The 20,639-nt window shown below is 42.9% G+C and overlaps 3 protein-coding genes across 4 annotated transcripts in view; 1 reads left to right on the plus strand and 2 right to left on the minus strand.

The window, feature by feature from the left end:
• ndst1a (N-deacetylase/N-sulfotransferase (heparan glucosaminyl) 1a) overlaps positions 1–7,763 on the minus strand; it is a 40,785-nt gene extending 33,022 nt beyond the window's left edge. Inside the window, exon 1 of the mRNA XM_051419580.1 lies at positions 7,561–7,763. The gene's annotated coding sequence lies outside the window, so the exon portion shown is untranslated. The remainder of the gene's footprint in view (positions 1–7,560) is intronic.
• A 1,982-nt stretch (positions 7,764–9,745) lies between these two features.
• Positions 9,746–14,698, plus strand: rbm22 (RNA binding motif protein 22). The gene is made up of 11 exons (XM_051419596.1): positions 9,746–9,862; positions 11,100–11,153; positions 11,260–11,289; positions 11,410–11,542; positions 11,669–11,769; positions 11,984–12,156; positions 12,327–12,527; positions 12,680–12,844; positions 13,284–13,372; positions 13,592–13,720; positions 13,966–14,698. The coding sequence occupies exons 1-11, from the start codon at positions 9,809–9,811 to the stop codon at positions 14,118–14,120; spliced, it is 1,284 nt and encodes a 427-aa protein (XP_051275556.1). The 5' UTR covers positions 9,746–9,808; the 3' UTR covers positions 14,121–14,698.
• On the minus strand, positions 14,699–20,225 carry LOC127374381 (myozenin-2). 2 transcript variants are annotated; one of them, XM_051419602.1, is made up of 6 exons: positions 20,070–20,225; positions 19,459–19,565; positions 17,631–17,791; positions 16,994–17,075; positions 16,162–16,345; positions 14,699–15,302 (listed from the first exon to the last, which is right to left on the minus strand). In XM_051419602.1, the coding sequence occupies exons 2-6, from the start codon at positions 19,541–19,543 to the stop codon at positions 15,119–15,121; spliced, it is 696 nt and encodes a 231-aa protein (XP_051275562.1). In that variant the 5' UTR covers positions 19,544–19,565; positions 20,070–20,225; the 3' UTR covers positions 14,699–15,118. The 2 variants fall into 2 exon arrangements, with proteins under 2 accessions (XP_051275562.1, XP_051275561.1); XM_051419601.1 differs by having other exon boundaries at positions 16,922–17,075.
• Between the last annotated feature and the right edge of the window lie 414 nt (positions 20,226–20,639).

Here is a 20,639-nt window from a genome sequence, read left to right on the forward strand (position 1 = left end):
TTAACAACACATTACCTCACCCTACTGTGCTCCCTGGGGAGACACCGTATGGGGCTGTGGTGGCGGTGTGTCTTCCTCAAAGCCCAAAGCGCACCTTTGGGTTGTTACTCAACAAAAAGGAAGCTCAGCAGAGTGACATCACCACAGAGACTGAGCCTGTGCACGGGAGGCAAGTGGGAGACAAGGGCGTGGAGAATGGAGACTGGGAAGGCTGTGGACTATGTGGGAGTCACATTACTCCCCTCCAGCTCTTGCCTACCTGTCACATAAGCACTTTGAGGACTCAACAGTAAAGCCACAGTCTTGACAACTTCAAACGCCTGCTTTGCTGGGGTAGATCAGAGGCAATGGAGGGATAAAGAGAAGAATAAAGGAAGAAAGAGGAATCTAAAAATCACCAGGCCTGCTTAACGTGTAGCCTCAACATTGTGTTGTGGGGTGTCTTGAATTTCATTATCAGATTCTTGATTCAAGTTCATCCACTGCTTAGTCCCACAGTAGAAGGGAGAAAAAAGGGGGAAAAAAAGAAAAGAGGGCCTCCACCCCGGTCCATTGAGAGCCAATGAGCTCTGGTCAAGCTGCAGCATAGAGTTGGGGGACTTTACTGAGAGAAAACAAACACAGACCTCTGGCCAGGCACACACAGCCCGGCCCAGACACCTGTGTCCCATTCACCAAACATATCCGGCCACTTAACACTTCACAGAAGGGGTAGGGTGGTGTTTGTGTTTGCAGGCTTGCACACCCCACTACGGTTCCTTAAGTTGAGCTTCTTTACCCAAACAGCCTCTGAGCCTCTCTGTAAGGACCAAATGCTTGAGGCTGTAGCACATCCCGCTGAGAGCAGCCAGCCGTTACACCACCTGACCGTCACAACTGACCCGGTTCAAAGCTGCACCCTCTAAATAAAACTGGCCAAAACCTGGCAAAACAAAGCTCATTCATCCTGCTGTCATTTGCAGTCTCCTGTCGTCCCTCAGTCTAGGTGCCCCAGCTGCATCTGGACTGACCTCAGGGTTGCCAACACCTGTCCTGCAAAGACAGGGACATGTGCATACACAAACACAAACACACACACCTCCCCTACCACCCAGGATGGATGAGAGACAGCAGGCTGGGCAGACAAGGCACCGCCTCGGATCAGTGGAGGGGTACACTTGGAGCTGCCAGCAGCTAAACCTTGGGTCGGCACCATTACAATTCTTTCCACCTCAGCAATTCAAAATGGAGAGGAGCTATGCCATCAGCTGTGGTCAGTTTGTTACGGCGGATTCTAAATGCCTCAATACAATTTAATGAATTGAAATGGAGATGACCCATAGCCCTGGCAATGCACTCATAGTTTCCACCCAAAGATTAAGCTAGATAGCAATGGCTGAGCTGTTTAGAAGTAGCGGCGGCCGCTTGCATGCCACAATGCTTTGTTTGCAGAGAAGCCAAAAGCACTCACAGATGGGAGCAGACTGGACACCAGATGACTTGCTGTGGTGTGGTGCCGTGGTCTGCTTTGGGGCTAAGAGACGGGGGAGAGAGAGACAGAAAAAGAGGGAGTAGGGGCACTGGGCACCAGATGCCCTGCTGAAGTTTATTCTGTCCTGCTGTCCTGGTGGGATGCCACGATGCCCCGGACTGGTCTGATCTCAGGACCGTGAACAGAGAGGCTGCTTTACAGACATGCCTGTTTTTATGTTGTACTGTTGTCCTGGCTAACAACAGTCTCTATCATCATAGGCTAACAAAGGAAAACTGAAACCTCTACATGACCCTGTGTAGGTGTTCGCTCCTGACTTTCCAACAATATTACTGCTTATCATGACAGCACTGTAAACACAAACCCTAGATGGTAAACAACGAACGCGGTCTTCCTGACGGCGTCAGGTCACAGCTGTGATCTTGTTTAAGCTTCAGGAAGAACAGTCAAACAGGGCAAGCAACGACAGCTGCAACTGTTAAGAAGAGGAGGTTGTTAATAGGTACACATCACTGAAACTAATGCAGTCAACAAGAAAGGAGCTATATCTTGATAAAGGTTATATTGTTCCGTTTTTGCCTCAACAGAGCGATGCTGATTCCCACTCATGGTCACCTTAGAGCCTGCAGTTTGTGGTACTGTTTAATACTGAAAGGTGTTTCTCGAATTCTCTCCACCCCATTTATATCAATGCGTGTAGACTAGGGCTGCACAATGTGACACAACGATTGTGATTTGATTCTCGATAAGTGGGAATGATCATTTTTACATCACAATGTTAATTTTTTAACTGAAAACAAGAACAAGCTTTGTAGGCCAGGGCATCTCTGCAGCACTACAGTACTTCATTATTAACAAGACAACATTTTACCTTCATCAAAAAACATCAACTTTTGCGATTTTTACAATATTTTGATTAATTGTGCAGCTCTAGTGTAGACTAAATGGTAGAAATACCTCTTTGTATAACGCAATATAACAGTACCACAAAATGCAGCAAAATGCCCACGACATTGAATCAACCTCTATGCAAACACTGATTATAACCTTCCTGATAGTAGGTGTTTTTTGTAGGGCTGCATTTAGATTAGCAACGTGTACCTAATAAACTGACAGAGTGTATATTTTGTTGATATGAGACTGATAATATAATGCACACATTATATAACGAGTTGGAATATTTTGCATTGTACATTATATGTGTATGTTAATAAATTGTTATTTTTTTAATATCACACTGACAAACCTTCTGATTCTTCTTACACTCTGAATTCATATGTAATTTAATACAGCGTGTTTTTCTGTGGGAAACATGGGAACAGTTTCCACTTATATATGCCATTGTATACTATGTACAACATGCTATACAACTTGAGGCATGCATGAGTGTGACTGTATACACTTCCAAAGGAGGGGAGAGTATGTGTGTGGTATCTGTGGTGAAGCTCAACCTAGCCGGGGCCACCAGACAACTGGGTAAACATACAGCCCCCCGCCCCTGCCTCCACCTGTCTGCCCTCCACTCACATGAGTGAGCTTTCAGCACGAAGCCATATTGGTCCAATGATGTAAGGCTAATGTCTAACGTTTAAACAGGCTGACAGCATAATTTACACATACACTGGCAGAGAAGGGCTGTTCAGCTGTAATAGCAAAAAATCTTGACCCCAATACAACATGCTCCAGGTTCTTCAATATAAATGCTATATACGTCTCACACACACAGACATCTCCAACTTTGAGTCTGAAAAGAGCCTTCAGAATGGCTGAATGGACAAAGGAGGAGGAAAAAATCTAATCGTATCCGATGACTGATAGCACTTATGATGAGGACGGGGTTAGAATATCCCGCAGTGAAGTGGTGCGTTCCCATTACTGCATCTCTCCATCTCTGAAAATGGCTTCATTAACAGGCTTGTGCCAAGAGCTCCCTTGCCGAGTGTATGAACGTGCTGTACCCCGAGGGTCCGCCGAAATGGCTGAGGTGAAGTCCATTAACACTCGACAGCTTGTTTTTTGACCACTAAATAAAACAGGGTATTTTTCCGTGTCTGCAGTATAAATAGCCTTTAGCTTGGAGGCTGGCGAGCACGAATTTCTGGCCTATGGATTGGGTTGCTGATTACTATATAATCACAGGTAAATTTGTAAAGTCCGATATGAAGCACAATGTCAGAGTTCTCAGAAACCCATGGACCCGGAAAACAACTTCATGCCCCAACTTGTCTAGAGAGTAGCCGAGCAGGATCTACTGACTTTTTGGTTATTTGTCAGAAGTCATTAAAGTGCCAATCCCTTTTCAGTATAACTGCCTCTTATGGGGCCTAATCAGAATACATTGGAGTATAATGTACAAAAGACAATTGAGGCTTTTTCCTACTGTGCCGTTCATTGTAACTTGTTCTGGATCAGTGTCACCTAACTGCCTCAAATGATGTAAATGTCTGTATCTAAACGGTGGGGAGTGGGCGGGGGGGGTGTGATAAGGAGAGGAGCTATAAAAAAAACATGCTGTCTTCTGCCGGGGATGAATCCATATCTCACATAACCTGTCCTGCTCTTCTGGCATACTTCCCAATCCCTCAGGCAACCAGAGCTGGCTACCTCTGAGCCTATGACATAGCTCTTACTTTCCCAGCACTTACGCTCCAATCATGTGTCATCTGATGAAACGCTACACCCCAGTCACCATTATTCGTCTGGACACAGGAGCCTCTGGAATGTATCGGATTCCTGCCTCAGGGGGTAGGCACCTTGGAAACATGGTCCTACCTCCACCGGCTTAGCCTCTCCCACTTTTCCTCCTCCCGCCCGCCCCCCCTTCTCTCTCTTCGTCTATCTTTCCATTCAGCAAAATTCCACTAGAGGCCTGCTTGATTTACACTGCCTCATTGCCCATCTGACATGTGCTTGCATTTTTGACATACGACTTCACAATAGAAGGACATGCAAGGGACTGTTTAGAGTTTCCAGACCGTTTTCCAGCTGTCTGCTCCCTCCTTTATGTCAAAAGTCCCAACCAACGGGTAAACAACGCAGTGAACGTTACCCTTTCCCACCATTGATGCTCGGTTACACTACTTTCTGTACTTGAGCACAAGCACAAGAGCTCAACTAGAAATTCAAATTAGAAAACTATTTTGTCCTCAATGGTACAACCACTCTCAACCTATCTCCCCTCTCCAGAGAGCAACAGTTATGCCGTGCAGTACTCAGGCCTGTAGTATTGAGTATCTCTGAGTCACTGGCCTGCGTAATTCAGTCTAGGGAATTATGACAGTGGAAAATCATTTCCCTGGGCCGGGGATAGGAGGCCATGGCTAATCGTTCAGTAATCTGATCTGCCTGCATACTGTAGTCAGCCGCGCCGCTAGCCTCACCAGGCAGTCACACATGTGGACAGACACCCCGAGTCCCTGCCAACAATCTGATGGAGGCTAGCACTATTCAAAAAACAACTCTCCAGGTTTTCCCGAGGATTACAGATGCTATCGGATCATTTGCTAATACTCGGTTGTGCTGTGCTGTTCGAAATGTATTTACTCTGCTCCTGCTCTCCAATACCACTCTCGATAGCACAGCCTAAGCCAGAAAATGCCACAGCCACATTCCAGGCAGGAAAAAAAGGCACCTCAATACAAACTACTTTGCAGGTTACAATAGTACAGTCTGCCTCTTTCATTCTGGCATATTATTCCAAAATCTTGACTTAATGAGGAAACATCTGAGTTTGCCTGTCAAACAGCAGGACATTTTGGGTATACTTCCAATTGTAGATTCCAGTATCTAGTGGAGCCAGTGGTGTTGTAGTAGTATATGAATAAGAACCATAGGGAGCAGTACTGTGGCACAAAGCAGTGCTTATACCCAGCAGAGAGGGTTGGGGGGACTTGAGTTTTGGAAAGATGCCTGGCTTCAGCCCCACTCTAAAGAGAGGTCTGCCCCCCACACACTGAGTGTGGATACAAGGGGCACTGACATGGAAAAATACAAGAGCTGGCATGTTGTTGGGCACTGCAGTTCCCAACAGTTACCTTGTGCAGCATTAAATGTGATGATGGTATAGTTACTGCAGTACAAGTAAACTTACATCTTCCTCTAGGTGGAGATAAGTTGCAATAAAGCAGTCAACGCTATGATTGACAGCTAACAACATCTTCTTAATGTTCCCCTATTAAAGCCTAAAATCTGAAATGACAAATCATCTGTGATCATGTCTCATTCTGATAAACAGCCAAACTCTGCTCGGTGACGTGATTTGTCATATACTGTGATGCCGACAGTATTTTAACAACCTCTATGTGTAGGCATTGTAACCCATTCGCAGCATTTCACAGGCATATCTAAGTGAAGAGATGCTGATATATGATCAAATGGCTGCGGCAGCAGTGGCAGCCTTCATCAACTGAAAGCACTAGATCACAGCATGTTTGGCAGCCAGTGGGAGCAGTCAGATGGAGGGTTAGAACAACCAGACAAACAGTTGGCACAGATAAATGGAACACAACTTAAGATTCAGCTCTCCACAAATTTGACAAACAAATGACAACCACACTCCTTTTTTTAAATCTAATCTGCAAATGGAATAAGCCCTAGATTGTTTTTTTTTTAACAAATTATGGGTGGAACATGTGATAAACAACACATGGCTTGAAAATAGCAAAAGTGTGAAGCAGTGGTCAAATAAATCGCATGTATGACATATAAAACCAGAAGGACAGCACTTTTCACCGAGCACAAAAATGTCTTCTGCAGCTGAGCTGAAATGCAGGGAAAGTCCTTCTGACTTTGCCAAATACATTGTGAGAGTGAGTCATTCTCCTTTAGTAATCTCTTACTCACATAGGTGCACGCTTTCACATGCACACACCCCAAGGCAACAGATTTCAGGCAGGTCTGGACTGCCCCTTTTTGCTACAGAGCGGAGTCAAGTGTTTATAGTATTTAATAGATGCAGCTATCTCGGCGGAGACAGACATTTGCTCCATCTTACACAAAAACAAAGGAGACCTTCTCACTAAAAGGAAGATCTTATTTAAGAAAAGACACAGCATCGTGCAACAGCAGCTATGCCACACACAAACAACACATTAAAAACATTGTAAAAAGAAGACTTAAACTAAATGGATATCTTTGTTGACAGTGACTTTGTTGACTGTCCTAGTTTTTTGAAAATTGGAGAATGCTTAAGCATAGTCAGCATTGTCATTTATGTTTCTGGTTAGGAGAAAAGCCTTTTGCAATCTTATTAGTAATAATCAGCCTGCAGATGATTCCTACAGGTAGCTACACAATAGTCTAATGCATCATCTGTCATAAACACAGAGCCTGCAATCACTGCTCATAATAATTAACTCAGCTTCCCCCCCGAAATCATTTGGACGAACTGAGTAATGTTTAAGCAGTCGTTGCATTCCCATGGTGGTCTTTTATCCACCTCTGTCATGTGCAGTGCTATTAGATGAGGTGGCAGACAGTCGTATCGACCTTTAATTAGAATTTGCACTCAAAATCGTTTTTTTTAAATTGCAAGAGACAGGTTAGACGGATATCGTTTGTGGGCAAATTGCTGCATTGTTGCAAATTTAGTTGAAGCTAACTTGAGGCGAGCGTTTGATTAAAACTCTATACGTCGCAGCTGCTACAAAGTTACAAAAACAAGTTGCTCGCTTGTCGCTGGTACCGGGCTGCATTATGGTCTCCAGCTAGATAAAGGAATTCCGATATTAAATCACACAGCAGAGCAGCCGGACACGGCTCTATCCTGAGCACAAACTTCGACCCGACCCGCTTCGGGGGAAAAAAATCAAATAACGTTAGCCTCCTTTATCTGCTGCCATATGGCCGAGCTGCAAGCTACACCGACCCTCCGCTATACCGCCGGCGCTTTTCATGTTTCCAGCCAGGGGAGGAGGGGGGGAGACTGAGGCCGAAAAACTGGCCTCATTCTCCGTCTGCGCCAGACAACGTTTCCCTGGCCTGGCCTGGGAAGACCGAGCGGCGGGGCTCTCTCGGTCGTGTACTAAAACATGTGCAAAAAAAAAAAAAAAACACCGCGACGAGACTCGTGTTGTGTCGATGTTACTTACCGTGTCTGGGTCTAGGTGGATTTGGGGCAACACTGGCTCGCTGAGATGAATGCGGGATTGAGGCACGCTGGGCGCATGTCGTCGTCGTCGTCGTCTCGGTTTTGCTGTCGGCTGTGATGTGGAAGCGGCACAGCGGACTCGGCTGGGAGAAATCTGGAAATCTGAGAATGCCCCTCTCTGTCTGCAGCTCTGTGCACCGACAGTGGCCCATAACTACCGACAGGAGGCGCCAGCACAGCACATTTTTGTCTCTGATATGCGCATACATGCAAACTACACAACTCCTCAAAGAAATCAGTGCGCGATCATCTTCCTGCAGGGGCTTATCTGCATCCCTGCTCTTCAATAGTGAGATTACAACAGGCCTTGATGTGCTGCGTGTTTCCACTCTACTTGGGTTTTAATTGTGCTGTGATAGTGGGATTATCCTGAAAGTTTTGTGATTTATGTTTCTTAGGAACAAGAGCTCAGGGATAGTCGTGATGATTAGTCACCACACCATGCATGTTACACAACAAGCGCCCATGCAAAAAACAAAAAAACAAAACAAAAAAGGAGGGTTTGGTCTTGCAAATTACATCTCTGTTTCCTAATGAAAAAATCCTGTAATGTCACTTCAAGTACAATGTCATCTGTATTCAGTCATAGTGACCTTGTAATTCAAGGTCCTCCAATTAATACTCAGAGGAACTATAATTGTATTGGATATTTTCAGTATATTTTGAGGGAAATCTATCTAATAGAATACTATTATTGTACTTTACTATTACTATTTAAAGGTACTGATTATTGTAAAGAATGAACAACAAACACCATCAATCTTGAATTACTTACCACCAAACAAATAGGTTATAGGCTAAATGAATATGAAATATAAATATGATTAGAAATGAACAGAAACTAATGTCACAGTAAACAATCAACGCCGCTCTGAGAGTATAATTTTTTTGAATGGCGCTCTTAAAATGTAGTAGTACACCTACACATCCTCTGACCTTGTGACTCATGAGGTTGGTGATTTTGATTACGGAGTGGCTAAAACCAAGACAAAGCCCCCCTTCAAAATAGCTTTGGCTGTCTCATCCACATCACATGAGGAGATAGGGTCACACGACTCATTAAGACAAAGGCCATGCACAGAAGGTTTACTTTGGTGTCCCACTAAACACAGGGCAAGACCCAGACTGTGCACCCAAAAGAAAGACAAAAAAATTCAGAGTAAATCTTTCTTACGGAAATATGATCACAGGAGCATTTGTTGATTAATAATCTGTGTCGCCTAGCTGATGAGCACAGTGCAACTTATTATAGGCCTATCTCAAAGTCACTGAATCTAACTCAGACACAAAGAGAGTTAAGAGGTTTTTTATTTGGAAGAAGCCTAAAAGTACAGCAGACTTCCCTCCTGACCTCCTGAACGGCAGCTGAGCTATGAAAGAGTTACCAGCTCTTCAGGCGCGTATCTAATCCTTGTCCTTTGACTCCACAATTTCACCCTGACCTTAAATAAACATTAGGGACTTAATGCCCATCCGTAATCTTAAACATCCTTCGCCCCACTAATTGGAGTTTCACACCGCAAAGACACCCTGACCTGAATTCGAACAGGTGGATAGATAAACGGTAAGTGGACTACACAATTGGCTTATACAAGCTCACACACGGCAGCCTCTCTCTCTCCACACACACACACACACACACACACACACACACACGCAGTGGTGGAAAAACCTACTTACATCCTGTGTCAATACACATTTTGCAATATGGCCACTCTGATATCGAAATATCAGGGTGCTATTTTATTTATGTAAAGGCTATTATTTAAATATACACTTACATTTTGACATTGCAGCTATTAAGTGTAGAGTTTAAGTTTTAAGTACTTATTTACTTAATATACAAATAAACTAAAGATAATAGTAGAGTGGAAATATATAGTGGTATCAAACAGAAAGGCTAAAATAAAGTGCAAATACCTCTACATGTGAAAATAATCTTTAATTTAATTGCATTTCTTATTTCCACAACACACACACACACACACACACACACACACACACACACACACACACACACTACTTTAACCACACAATTTCCTTCATATATGTATTTCTCTTTACTATTTTTCTTAATTAGGTTACGTCTGATAGTTTCTTGAAATAGGGCGACACCCTAAGGTGAGACGTGGCTCTCTGGCGCGGTGCATTGTGGTCTGACGCCTCTTGTTTGGCCCACACTCTGCAAAATGGCGACGTCCCTGGGATCCAACACCTACAACAGACAGAACTGGGAAGACGCGGTACGTTTAATCGGCTTTACGGTTTGCTGGGCGGGAAGTGTGAATAAAACACATCGGTTTCGGATTAAATTCCGAGAGTGAACGTTTTTATTTAAACCCGCCGGTTTGCCGCTAACTTGGCGGGTTTAGCCAGCGTTAGCCTCCTGTTAGCTAACAGTAAAAGCGTGGCTGCTCTTTCCATAACAATGTTTCCGCCTGTCGACGTTCATTCATAAAGCAGCACAGTTCATCTGAAGCCAGTAACAGTGACATAGAGAGGATAACGCCTGAGATTGGCCTCAGAGGAAACTATCGCGCTTTATGTGGCCTTAACGTGTTTTGTGCTAAAGTTAGCCATCTGAGCTAATTGAGGCTAGCACTAGCAGGCTAACAATAATAATAATAATTTTAATAAAAAGCAAGTTGTGTGAATTTACGTCAGCCAGCTAACAAGTTCCACTCGTTATGCAGAACCGAGCCGATCCGGGACAAAATCCAGCCCGTTGTTTTTGGATTGGGTCCTCGACAATGTGCTTCCGTATCATGAAGATTGAATCTGTAATGTTAGCGCTCATTGAACCGGACTGACACACCATTGGTAACTCTATCTCAAGTCTGATGGAAATAAAGACAACAAATGGTCGATGTTTTATTTCATCCCAGCTTCTCGTTTGTCGCACATCGCACAGACAGGCTGATCTTTGTAGTGGAAACATCAATTAGAGCTCAACTCAAGATGTTACCTTAAACCTTAACTCCTTAATGTATTACTTGAGCATCAAACCTTTGCCTATGTGAACCTCCTATAGGCTTCATTACCCGACTATATAAGGCAACAAATGAAGTTTCCTTCCATGAGACAACAGGGCCTTTAGCCAATGTTGGTTTTATTAAGACACCAGAATATAAACTTTTGCAACCCTAGACTAGGTAGTTGACGTTTGAGCCACCAGAGCTGCTTATATTTAGGTGTTTGGCTGATGCTGTCGCTGGGATGGATTAAGGCAAGGTCATTTTCTGCAGCTTGCACTTGGATTGAAACAGCATCCTTCAACAGATGGCAAAGTATGAGTGAGCAAGTCCCATTGCACTTGCTGTATTCACACATGTAACTTCGCCAAGGTGCCCACAGCAGAAAGTGAAGCACAGAATGTCGGCCAAGTGGCTGCTTCGGATAAAATCAGAGGACTGTTGGATGGATAACAGATTGGGCGCTTGGTTTTTACTAAATGAGTATTTGTTTTCCTTTGTCTCCCAGGATTTTCCGATTCTGTGTCAGACATGTTTAGGAGAAAACCCTTACATCCGTATGGTGAGTGGGCATTGCTGTGTCATCGTGATGAACTCGAGGTTATTTTCTTGTGCTGTTGTCAATTGATGTGCAGATTCAAATGTGTTTATGCTTGTTTTTTTTACAGACCAAGGAGAAGTATGGGAAAGAATGCAAGGTATGTTTTGCATTGATATGTTTATTCTTGGTTATGCAACCTACAATGTTGTTTAACATAAACTTGTGACACTATATTCCACACAGGAATATTATTTATTTTTCATTCTTTGCCCATCAGATCTGCGCTCGACCATTTACTGTGTTCCGGTGGTGTCCAGGGACACGAATGCGTTTCAAGAAGACAGAGGTCTGTCAGACCTGCAGTAAAATGAAGAATGTTTGTCAGACATGTCTGCTGGACCTGGAGTATGGTGAGTTTATGTGGCTGATAATTATAATCATAATTTCGCATGTAAACTTTTCTTTTTTTGGGCTTGCTTAAGCATTTACCCATCTGAGTTTAACCCCCTTGATACACCTTTTTACCTCTTTTACAGGTTTGCCTATCCAGGTCAGAGACACTGGGCTGTCAGTTAAAGATGAGGTTCCTAAGTCAGATGTGAACAAAGAGTATTACACACAGAACATGGAGAGAGAGGTATAATTGCTTTCTGGTTTAGATAAAAAATGATGGTCCCTATGATTTTCTCATAGTTGCGTCGGCTAAAACTAGCTTGTGCAGTTTCCCTGAACACCATTAAATAACGAGTATCAGCTAAACCAAAACAGAACATCCCTTTTGTAGTTTGTTTTTTTCTAAGGTTGGACATTTTTTTTTTTGTCATTCATCCCTCGTGTCTCTTTGTTCTCAGATAGCCAACTCTGATGGCACACGGCCGGTGGGCCAGCTCGGTAAAGCGCCAAGCTCTAGTGATATGTTGCTGAAACTAGCCCGGACCACACCATATTACAAGAGGAACCGGCCGCACATCTGCTCCTTCTGGGTGAAGGGAGAGTGTAAGAGAGGAGAGGAGTGTCCCTACAGGTGAGTGGCACTTTATAAAACAGGCTACAGCTTAAGGATCACAGACTTGGTGCTGTGTCGTCAGCAGTGTGTGCTGGAGCTGATTGTACCTTATCTTGATTTTACATTTATTAGTACTCATTACAATAGGCAAAGTAGAAATCATCATTCTCCTCCTTCTTTTCACACAGGCATGAGAAGCCCACAGATCCTGATGATCCTCTAGCAGACCAGAACATAAAGGACCGTTACTATGGCATCAATGACCCAGTGGCTGACAAGCTGCTGAAACGGGCCTCAACTATGCCCCGATTGGACCCACCAGATGACAAGTCCATCAGCACCCTCTACATAGGGGGTCTGGGAGATACTGTCACAGATGGAGATCTCAAGTAAGGGTTTCTATTTTATAGCATCGCACAACTTCCTGTGGCCATTTAGGGCAGGTTTACTCATTTTGTAGATATACAAGAATGCAATTCAAGGACTGCTACAATTTTAAACCTTACCTTTCAGCATTGATGACATTTACGTCTTATTGCAGGAGTCACTTTTACCAGTTTGGTGAGATTCGCACCATTACCATAGTTCAGAGGCAGCAGTGTGCCTTCATCCAGTTTGCCACCCGGCAGTCAGCTGAAATGGCCGCTGAGAAGTCCTTCAACAAACTCATCATTAATGGACGGAGACTCACTGTCAAGTGGGGAAGGTAAGAAGCTGATCAAGAAGGTAAAATGTGAACAGTCGGATGTCCGTCAACAACCTGCTTCCCGGACACTGGATTAATCCTCATGCACTCATTCATCGTGTATATGCCACCCAAAAAACGGTTCTGCTGATGAGAATTCTTAGCTTTCATACACATGGGAAGAGCTGTGAAGATTTATAATGATTTGCATATTAAACGCTGCGTTCAGACGCACATGTGTTTCAAAGTAACTGCCTGGAGTAATGCTCCCATCACAGGCGCAACTGAAAGTAAAACAGATTCTGAAATATCATTACAGACACAGTAAGAGCTCTACCGTGGCAAAGAATTTGTGTAGAGCAGGACTTCTGAAATGTTCTGTTCTCAACACAATTCTGCTGCAGTCAACGGTGTATAACAAAGTGATGTGATTTATATATAATGTAAATTGTTTTTTTAGGTCTCAGGCAGCGAGAGGGAAGGAGGGCATCAAAGAAGGTGTCAGTGAGATGGGCACCAGACTCGATCCCGTACCTGGACTGCCTGGAGGTGAGTAACTCAGGGAGAGTTGGAATTTGTGTGTGTACATATTGACATAGTTATGTGAGGGTAATTTAAAGTAGTACTTGCATATATTGTGTATTTGTTAAGTCTTGTCTTTTTGGTCATATATAGTAGAAAATAATTGAGGATGATAGTGGGAATTATTGCTGAATTGTATTTGTTTGCCATGCTGTTTCTTTAATTCTATTTCTCTTCGGGTTATAGCTCTTCCTCCACCACCAGCTTTAGATGAAGAGGCTCCTGCAAACTACTTTAACCTGGACCCTAGCTCCTCTCCTGCAGTCATGAACATTGCTCTGCCCCCACCTCCGGGCATCAACCCGCCTCCTCCAGGTAGAATCAAAACCATGATCTCATAGATGCAGCTTATATCACATTTAAAAATGTCATAAAATAATATTTTTTAGATAATCGTGTCAATGTTATACCACTATTAACTTTGGTTATCCTGATCTTTCAGTTTGTTTACACAATTAATGTTTGCAAACCTCATAACATAGCACGGTGTAAACTATTTAAAGGTAGAAAAGCTAGATACCTAATTCTGTGTTCTCTTTCTTTTTCATCTTCTCAATCAGGCTTTGGGCCTCCAATGTTTCACCACATGGGTCCCATGGCTCCACCTATGCCTCCTCCAATGAGCATGAGACCCCCTGGTCAAATCCACTACCCCTCCCAGGATCCTCAGCGTATGGGTGCCCATGCCGCACATGGCTCACGTCATGGTGATTAACTGCTAGAGTGAAGTCATACTGTGATTCGGTGTAATTCTTTTCTATACATCAAACCTGGTCAGGTGCTTTCACTTCAGATTCAGTGTGGCTGAAACCTGCAGACGACTCCTGCGAGAAACGCACTGCATAGAAAGTTTCTTCTTACAGAATAACATCTGATTTATTATGCCACCTGCAGTGCAGTGAATGAACTGAACGAGGACCATCTGTGTCTGGAGAGACAACAACCCGGATCTTACAAGATGAATTTGTCACTACTCGCAGTTAAAAAGTACCAGAACAGCATCTGAACAGTGGAAGTTAAGATAGACTTGATACGTGAGGTTGGGACCATATGGTTTCTACAGAATCCTGTGGTTGGAACCTTTGTACATATAAAATGTATACTGTAGGTTAAACTTGTATTTGTCACATGGAGTAAAATTCTGAGGAACATCTTGAAACCTGTTAATTTTTCAGTTACCCTTTTTTTTTCTTTATTCCACAGCATAATGGCATTTTACTGACTATTGTAAGACTTTCTTTTAATGTTGTTTTCACTTGTCATTAAAATGACACAATTTTGTCATTGATCATCTCAGAGTGCACATTATTTATTAGTACTTTTAACTGTTGTCAAAGCAGAGTTATCTACACCTGCAAAATGAGTAGCAGACAAAGTGGGGACAAAGATGTAAACCCACGTGAAAGAGGGTAGTCCAGTAATTAGACATTGATGGGATCAGGTACAGCTAAGTAATGTAACAAAAATAAAAGGCTAGGTAGAGGCGTTGAGCCTGTGGCAGCATTGTCAGGGACTCTACTGTGGTAATGAAATAATTGCAACATTGAGAGCTGCTAGTCAAACCACTCAGCAGTAGCAAACCACTTTATATATCATGCAGGAGTGTTTTCTCTCCCCTGCAGTGCCCACTGATTAACAGAGGGATCATCTTTTGTAGGAGGAGAGGAGCAAGCATAGGTCAGTGCTTCAGTCTTTAGCTGATCAGCCCTTTTTTCATAGTTCATTAGATTCAGGGCAGTAATCCATTCCCCATCCCTTGGGTGCTCTGTTGAAGTTTGGCCGTTGACACATGCGCTTCTGAGCAACACTGGCCAGCTTCTGGGATTCCACTGCTTCAAAGCTAATCACTGGGATCACCCTCTTGCTGGCCATAGCTCCTCCGAATGGCATGGCAGATCTGAAAGACAAAGAGAGGAGTCTTTAGTAAGCAGGCCGAATGCATTGTGCTTGATGTTCCTGGCAGAACAGGACCCTACTGTATCGTATGACTCCTTCCCATAAAGGGTGGGGGATGAGGAGGCAGGGGGGGCTTTAGATGATACATAATACCCAATCTGGTCATCAGTCTGATTTTAACTGGTCCTTTTAACAGGAGATAACCACCTGGGACTTGGGATGGTTCAAGTTGGGTGTGTGATGCACTCAACCTTCTCTACTTGTGTAGCTGTTGAGTTCAGATTTAATTAAGGCTTCACAATTTTATAATAATCTTAGGGGCGTAAACAGATCCGTCCACAGGGGGTACAGTTCCAGACTGGCTGGCAGAAACCGAGTGATTGACAGCCTTAATTGAGTAAAGACTTGAGTTTGTCTTTCATATATTCCCCATTTCTCCATCTGCCCAAGCTCAACCTTTTGTACTGCCTCGCTGGAGTGATGCAATTCCTTGTGTGCCATGAGAAAGGTGATTCCCTTTCGTGCGCAATATGTCTTGTGGGGGGCATTAAAAGCTTGCAGACCCCCGGTGGATCATCTTTCAAGTGCAGTGGTTCAAAATAGCCATCACGCAGCCACACTCCAAGGAGGTGCAAGCCAGAGACTGGATTCAATTTCTAACTGTGGAAACATGGAGTGGAGCCGAGGGAAGAGATGATTGTGATGGATAACACGGTTAGGTCATCTGTCGGTGAGACGGGTGGGTCTCAATGCCTGTGCTCCTAACTGAGTAGGTTTGAACAAGTCTTGATTTATTTTTTAAATGTTTTTGGGGGTTTTTAATGCCTAATAAGCGATAGTGACAGGAAAGTTAGATTTACCTATTGAAACACCTGTAGTTGGCAGGCTGTAGTCTTTGTGGGAGCTGGGGCAGCTGGGTATTGAGGGCGTTCAGGAGCTCTTCGTTGCCTCCCAAAGCTTCCGTCCATGGGGAGCTGTAGGATTTGGGGATTACTGTTGTGTTGAACTTCTCATGAGGAATGTTCTTCAGAGGGCCAGAATATCCTGAGAATAAAAATAGGGGGTACAAATAACAAAACACTGTGGATAAAGTGAAAGCCACATTCCTTTAATTTAGAGTAATTTATATTCAAAAGAAGCAAAATAAGGTCCCCTGTGTTGAGAAAAACGGATATTCTTTGGGTTTCGAAACTAATTGCAAACCCCATTCAATATCAAACTTCAAGAAAAGCAAGCCCCGACAAAGCACGCACAGATCTAATATACATATAAATTCCTTTGATGTCTCTCCCGTCAACAATAGGAACTACAGTAATTGGATCTCAGTATGAATCCCGGATAATAAACAGAGCTTAGTTCACTGTCAGTCAGATGGGAAGCAGTGCCTTCTGACAGCAAATATGGTTACAGACAACCGCTTTCTGCAAACTGCCAACTCTCCTGGTGCTGATAATAATAAAACTAATTTATTTACTCAGTACATTTCCATATAAAAACTGAACACTAGCAGAGTGAAATACAGTGTCCATGCATTGCACAAGCATTTGGCGTTGCGGTGAGCTAGTCTTATGTCTTGTGGCAGTAATGGTAATCCATTCTTTACCATGTATTACCATTTACCTGGAGCGAGGACGTCAGGACTGCCCTTCTTTGCTACAGTCTTCTGAAGGTTCATGAGCAGGCTATGCTTACCAGGGATGGAGAAAGCATGGTTCTCTTTTCCTCCCTGTGGCTCTGCGGGGATCTGCAGGGGAGGAGCGGCCTCCATATGGACCTGGGAGAGGGGCAAAGTTAGATTTTTGCATACTCGAGAGGATGTGCCAAAAGGCAAACATGCAGAAATAATAATTAGAATAAGAGTAAAAAAAGAAGAATTAGGGAAAAGAATAAAGTATAGAATAGATTTAAAAAACATAAATATATGTAACATCAGAAAAGGTTAAAGTATATTTTATATCTAAATGTAAAATTTCACATTTTTAGGCAGACTGTAATAAAAGAAATGCAATGCAATTTTATTCTCAGAGACGCTTTGGACAGAATGGAGACCGTTAAAGTTGGTCTTTAAGTCTACAAATATTGTAACACACTTGATTAAAGGGACACTCCACTGATTTTACACATTAAGATCAGTTTACTTGTAGCAAGGAGTACTAGCCAGCCTGTAATAACACCAGTTTAATGTTTTAAAAAGTAACCCTGATGATGTTGTGATCAGAGTTGTCTCACCTTGGGTTTGAGACATTTCAACACAGGTACATAATTTTGGATGTGTAGGTTCAGTGGATAGGAGTCAATGTGTGCTACGAGCCATCTCTCAGTTCCTTACATTGTTGTTGTTGTAGGCACCATTGGCAATGTTCTCCAGTGTGAACCTCTCGACTCTCTTCTGTCTCTCTTGAAACATACGAGAACCTCGATTAGATGGAAGGTTGAGTTCCTCCATCATCACATCCTTTGGAACGCTGATCTTCTTCCCCAGGTTCAGACCTTCGACACATTATATAACAACACCTCATTATGTAGGTCCAATACCCACGTTTTCTAATAAACAGTACGAACCCAATATGTAATAAATGTTCTCACATTTTGTACAAAATGTGTGATTTGCACTTTTATTAATGAACTGCATTTTGACTAAGCTGAAGCTTTTTGATGGTCTTTTTAGGGAGCCCTATCTGAAGACCATTGCAGTAGTCATACCTGCTAGAAATAAAAGTGTGAATGAGTTTTTCCAGTTTGGCATTTCACATGATGTCCCAGAGTTTGGCTATATTTGTAACATAACAACAAACTGAACTTGTTGCTTCCTTTATGTGGCTATTTACACAAAGACCAGCGTCAACTACACCATCAACAACACCAAGGGGGACAACACAGGTCGGAGGAGCCTAATTTAATATCTGGGAAGTAGGTTTAATTAGGTTAATTGTTATAAAAATATAACATATAACATGAAGACATCCATTTTGGTTGGTTATTACATAACGTTCCATATACATGTACATTTTCATCGTAAAAACAGAGAAATGTATAATTCAAACAACATTCATTACAAAATTCAGCACATTATTAGAAATGCATAATGAAAGGAAAATGTATTACATGTTGTCAATTTATTACATATACATGCGGTGTTAATGCATAATACAATGTTACAAGGTTCTTTAACAAGTGATTACATTTAATATCCTTACACATTTTTAAATTGGCAGTATTTGGGGGTAGAGAAATTTATTTGCTGCAGTTTATTATGCTGTGTGGCATCAGGCATAGACACATCCTGACATTCTGTTGTTAGTGCCAAGCCAGTGATAACAGTAACTTCCAGTCATTTGGAAGACAGAAACAGACTAATAAGGACCTTTGGCAAATCTTAATGTCTCCTCTGATCTTCTTGTTTCTGTCAAGTTTAAACAGCTGAGGGGCACAGAAATAAAAAAGCCAAATTGTGCGCAGCATCACTAAGTTGGTATCTACACAGCTTTGCTCAAGGTCTCTTCTCATGTTATATCATGGCACAGCAGAGGGTCTGAAATAGCCTCGAGATGATGTCAAGGGGTGCGTAATGTGTGTTGTGGGCCAGGGTTGCATGGGTAACTGAGCATATAAATAGGATCTTTGGATGAAAGACTCAAATAAGTGTGTATGGCCCTCTTTCTCACACATGAAAAGTGTTAGGAGAAGTCTGGGCATGTGCCACCCTTGAGGAGCTGCCTTTGATCGGTGTCTGTAAAATTCAGTTGTTGGAGTCACATTTTGCTGAGTTCAGGGGACTTGGTTTCAGAGCTGGCGGACAGCGCTGGAAAACAAACAGTGCAACTGGGATGGTCCCCGTTGGAATGTTCGGATAAATTCAACAACACACCAGCACCCCTGGGATTTGGGTGCAGTGCGTCGTACGTGTCTCCAGGCGGTGGACACACTTTGATGTCTGGCTCAATTACATCTGACAGCCTTGCCTGTGATCAAATACTAGGAGAGTTTGGATATGGGGTGTAAATACCTACCAAGTTGTTGACGCAATATGTAAACCGGTACGCAGACTAATTAATGTATTAGTTTACTTCCACATTTCATGTATGCGTATGTCAGTTCTGATTCAAAAAATGTTCATCAACTGGAAAGGAAAATCAAATCAGTGCATCCAAACTTACCTCCCCTGGCCTCTTTAGACAGAGCCTTAGCCTGCAGCATCCTCTGCCTAGTCACGTCATCCATGCCTGACTGCATCATCATCATAATCTTCCTCTGATGGACACACCTGTTTCATGTTTCATGTAAATTATTAGAGTGTTTATAAATTGAAGTTTGTTTTATGATACTTTATGATACTATTTTCATATATTATTTACAACTGGAAATCTCTTCTTCTTATAGTAAGTGAGAAAAGCAAGAAAAACACATTTCTATAGGTCCATTTACCATTTACCATTAAGGGTGCCTCCATTTTGTTATGACTAATTTAATCCAGTTATGTGTTTCTCCTATGTGGGTCCAGGCAATACTTTTACGGATATTTTGCTTAAGTTTCTACAACTAAACTACCTTTCTTACTTACTTATGTGAACTGTCTTTTTTGCATTACATAAAAAGAAATCATAATGTCACATTGTAGCAAAACCACAGTGCATCTTGACATTTTAAAGTTGTCTCTCCAGTGTCATAAAAAGCATGATTTTATCAGTTCCCTGTTTCAGTTCATAAGAAATACCTTCTGTCACAGCTTATTTTGATAGTAAATGCCTACTCTCTCCTCAGCCCTTACCTGTGTCTCCTGCCTGTCTGTATGTCGGTTGTTAGAGGTGGTCTGGTTGGTAGGGTGGTTTCTCCCGCACTGGAGCTGGGATGCTTCCACACTCCACTCTGACACTCCTCAGCAGAGAAGGAACAGTCTGTATAAACCTCATCCCAGGATGCCTCGGGGGCTTACCTCACTGGGTTATTTTAGCAGAGGGATAAGAGAGTGAGGATGGATGGAGGGAGTGTTTAGGAGGGGGGTACAAAGGGGCGATTCAGGGTAAGGGGCAAGTATAAAGATTTACATCCTGACCTCGAGCCTCTTTGATAATAAAAATCTGATCCCCCCCCCCTCTCTGTGTGCGTGTGCACATGCTAACAGCTGCTGTCCAGACAGTGACACTGAGCTCTCAGAGAGGCCAAGCACCCAACCTCTCCACTGCAAAGATAGACACACACAAACACAATTTCTATTTTCTCTCTCTCTTTTCTCCCCTCTGCAAAGCCCTTTGTAACTACTCTGCCATATACACTTAGTTCCTTACAAACACACTCGCCATGTGCTTCCCATATACAGACAGTTTTATGGGAGCAGCTG

The sequence above is a fragment of the Dicentrarchus labrax genome, unplaced genomic scaffold, assembly GCF_905237075.1.
Source record: "Dicentrarchus labrax unplaced genomic scaffold, dlabrax2021, whole genome shotgun sequence".
NCBI classification, from domain to species: domain Eukaryota; kingdom Metazoa; phylum Chordata; class Actinopteri; family Moronidae; genus Dicentrarchus; species Dicentrarchus labrax.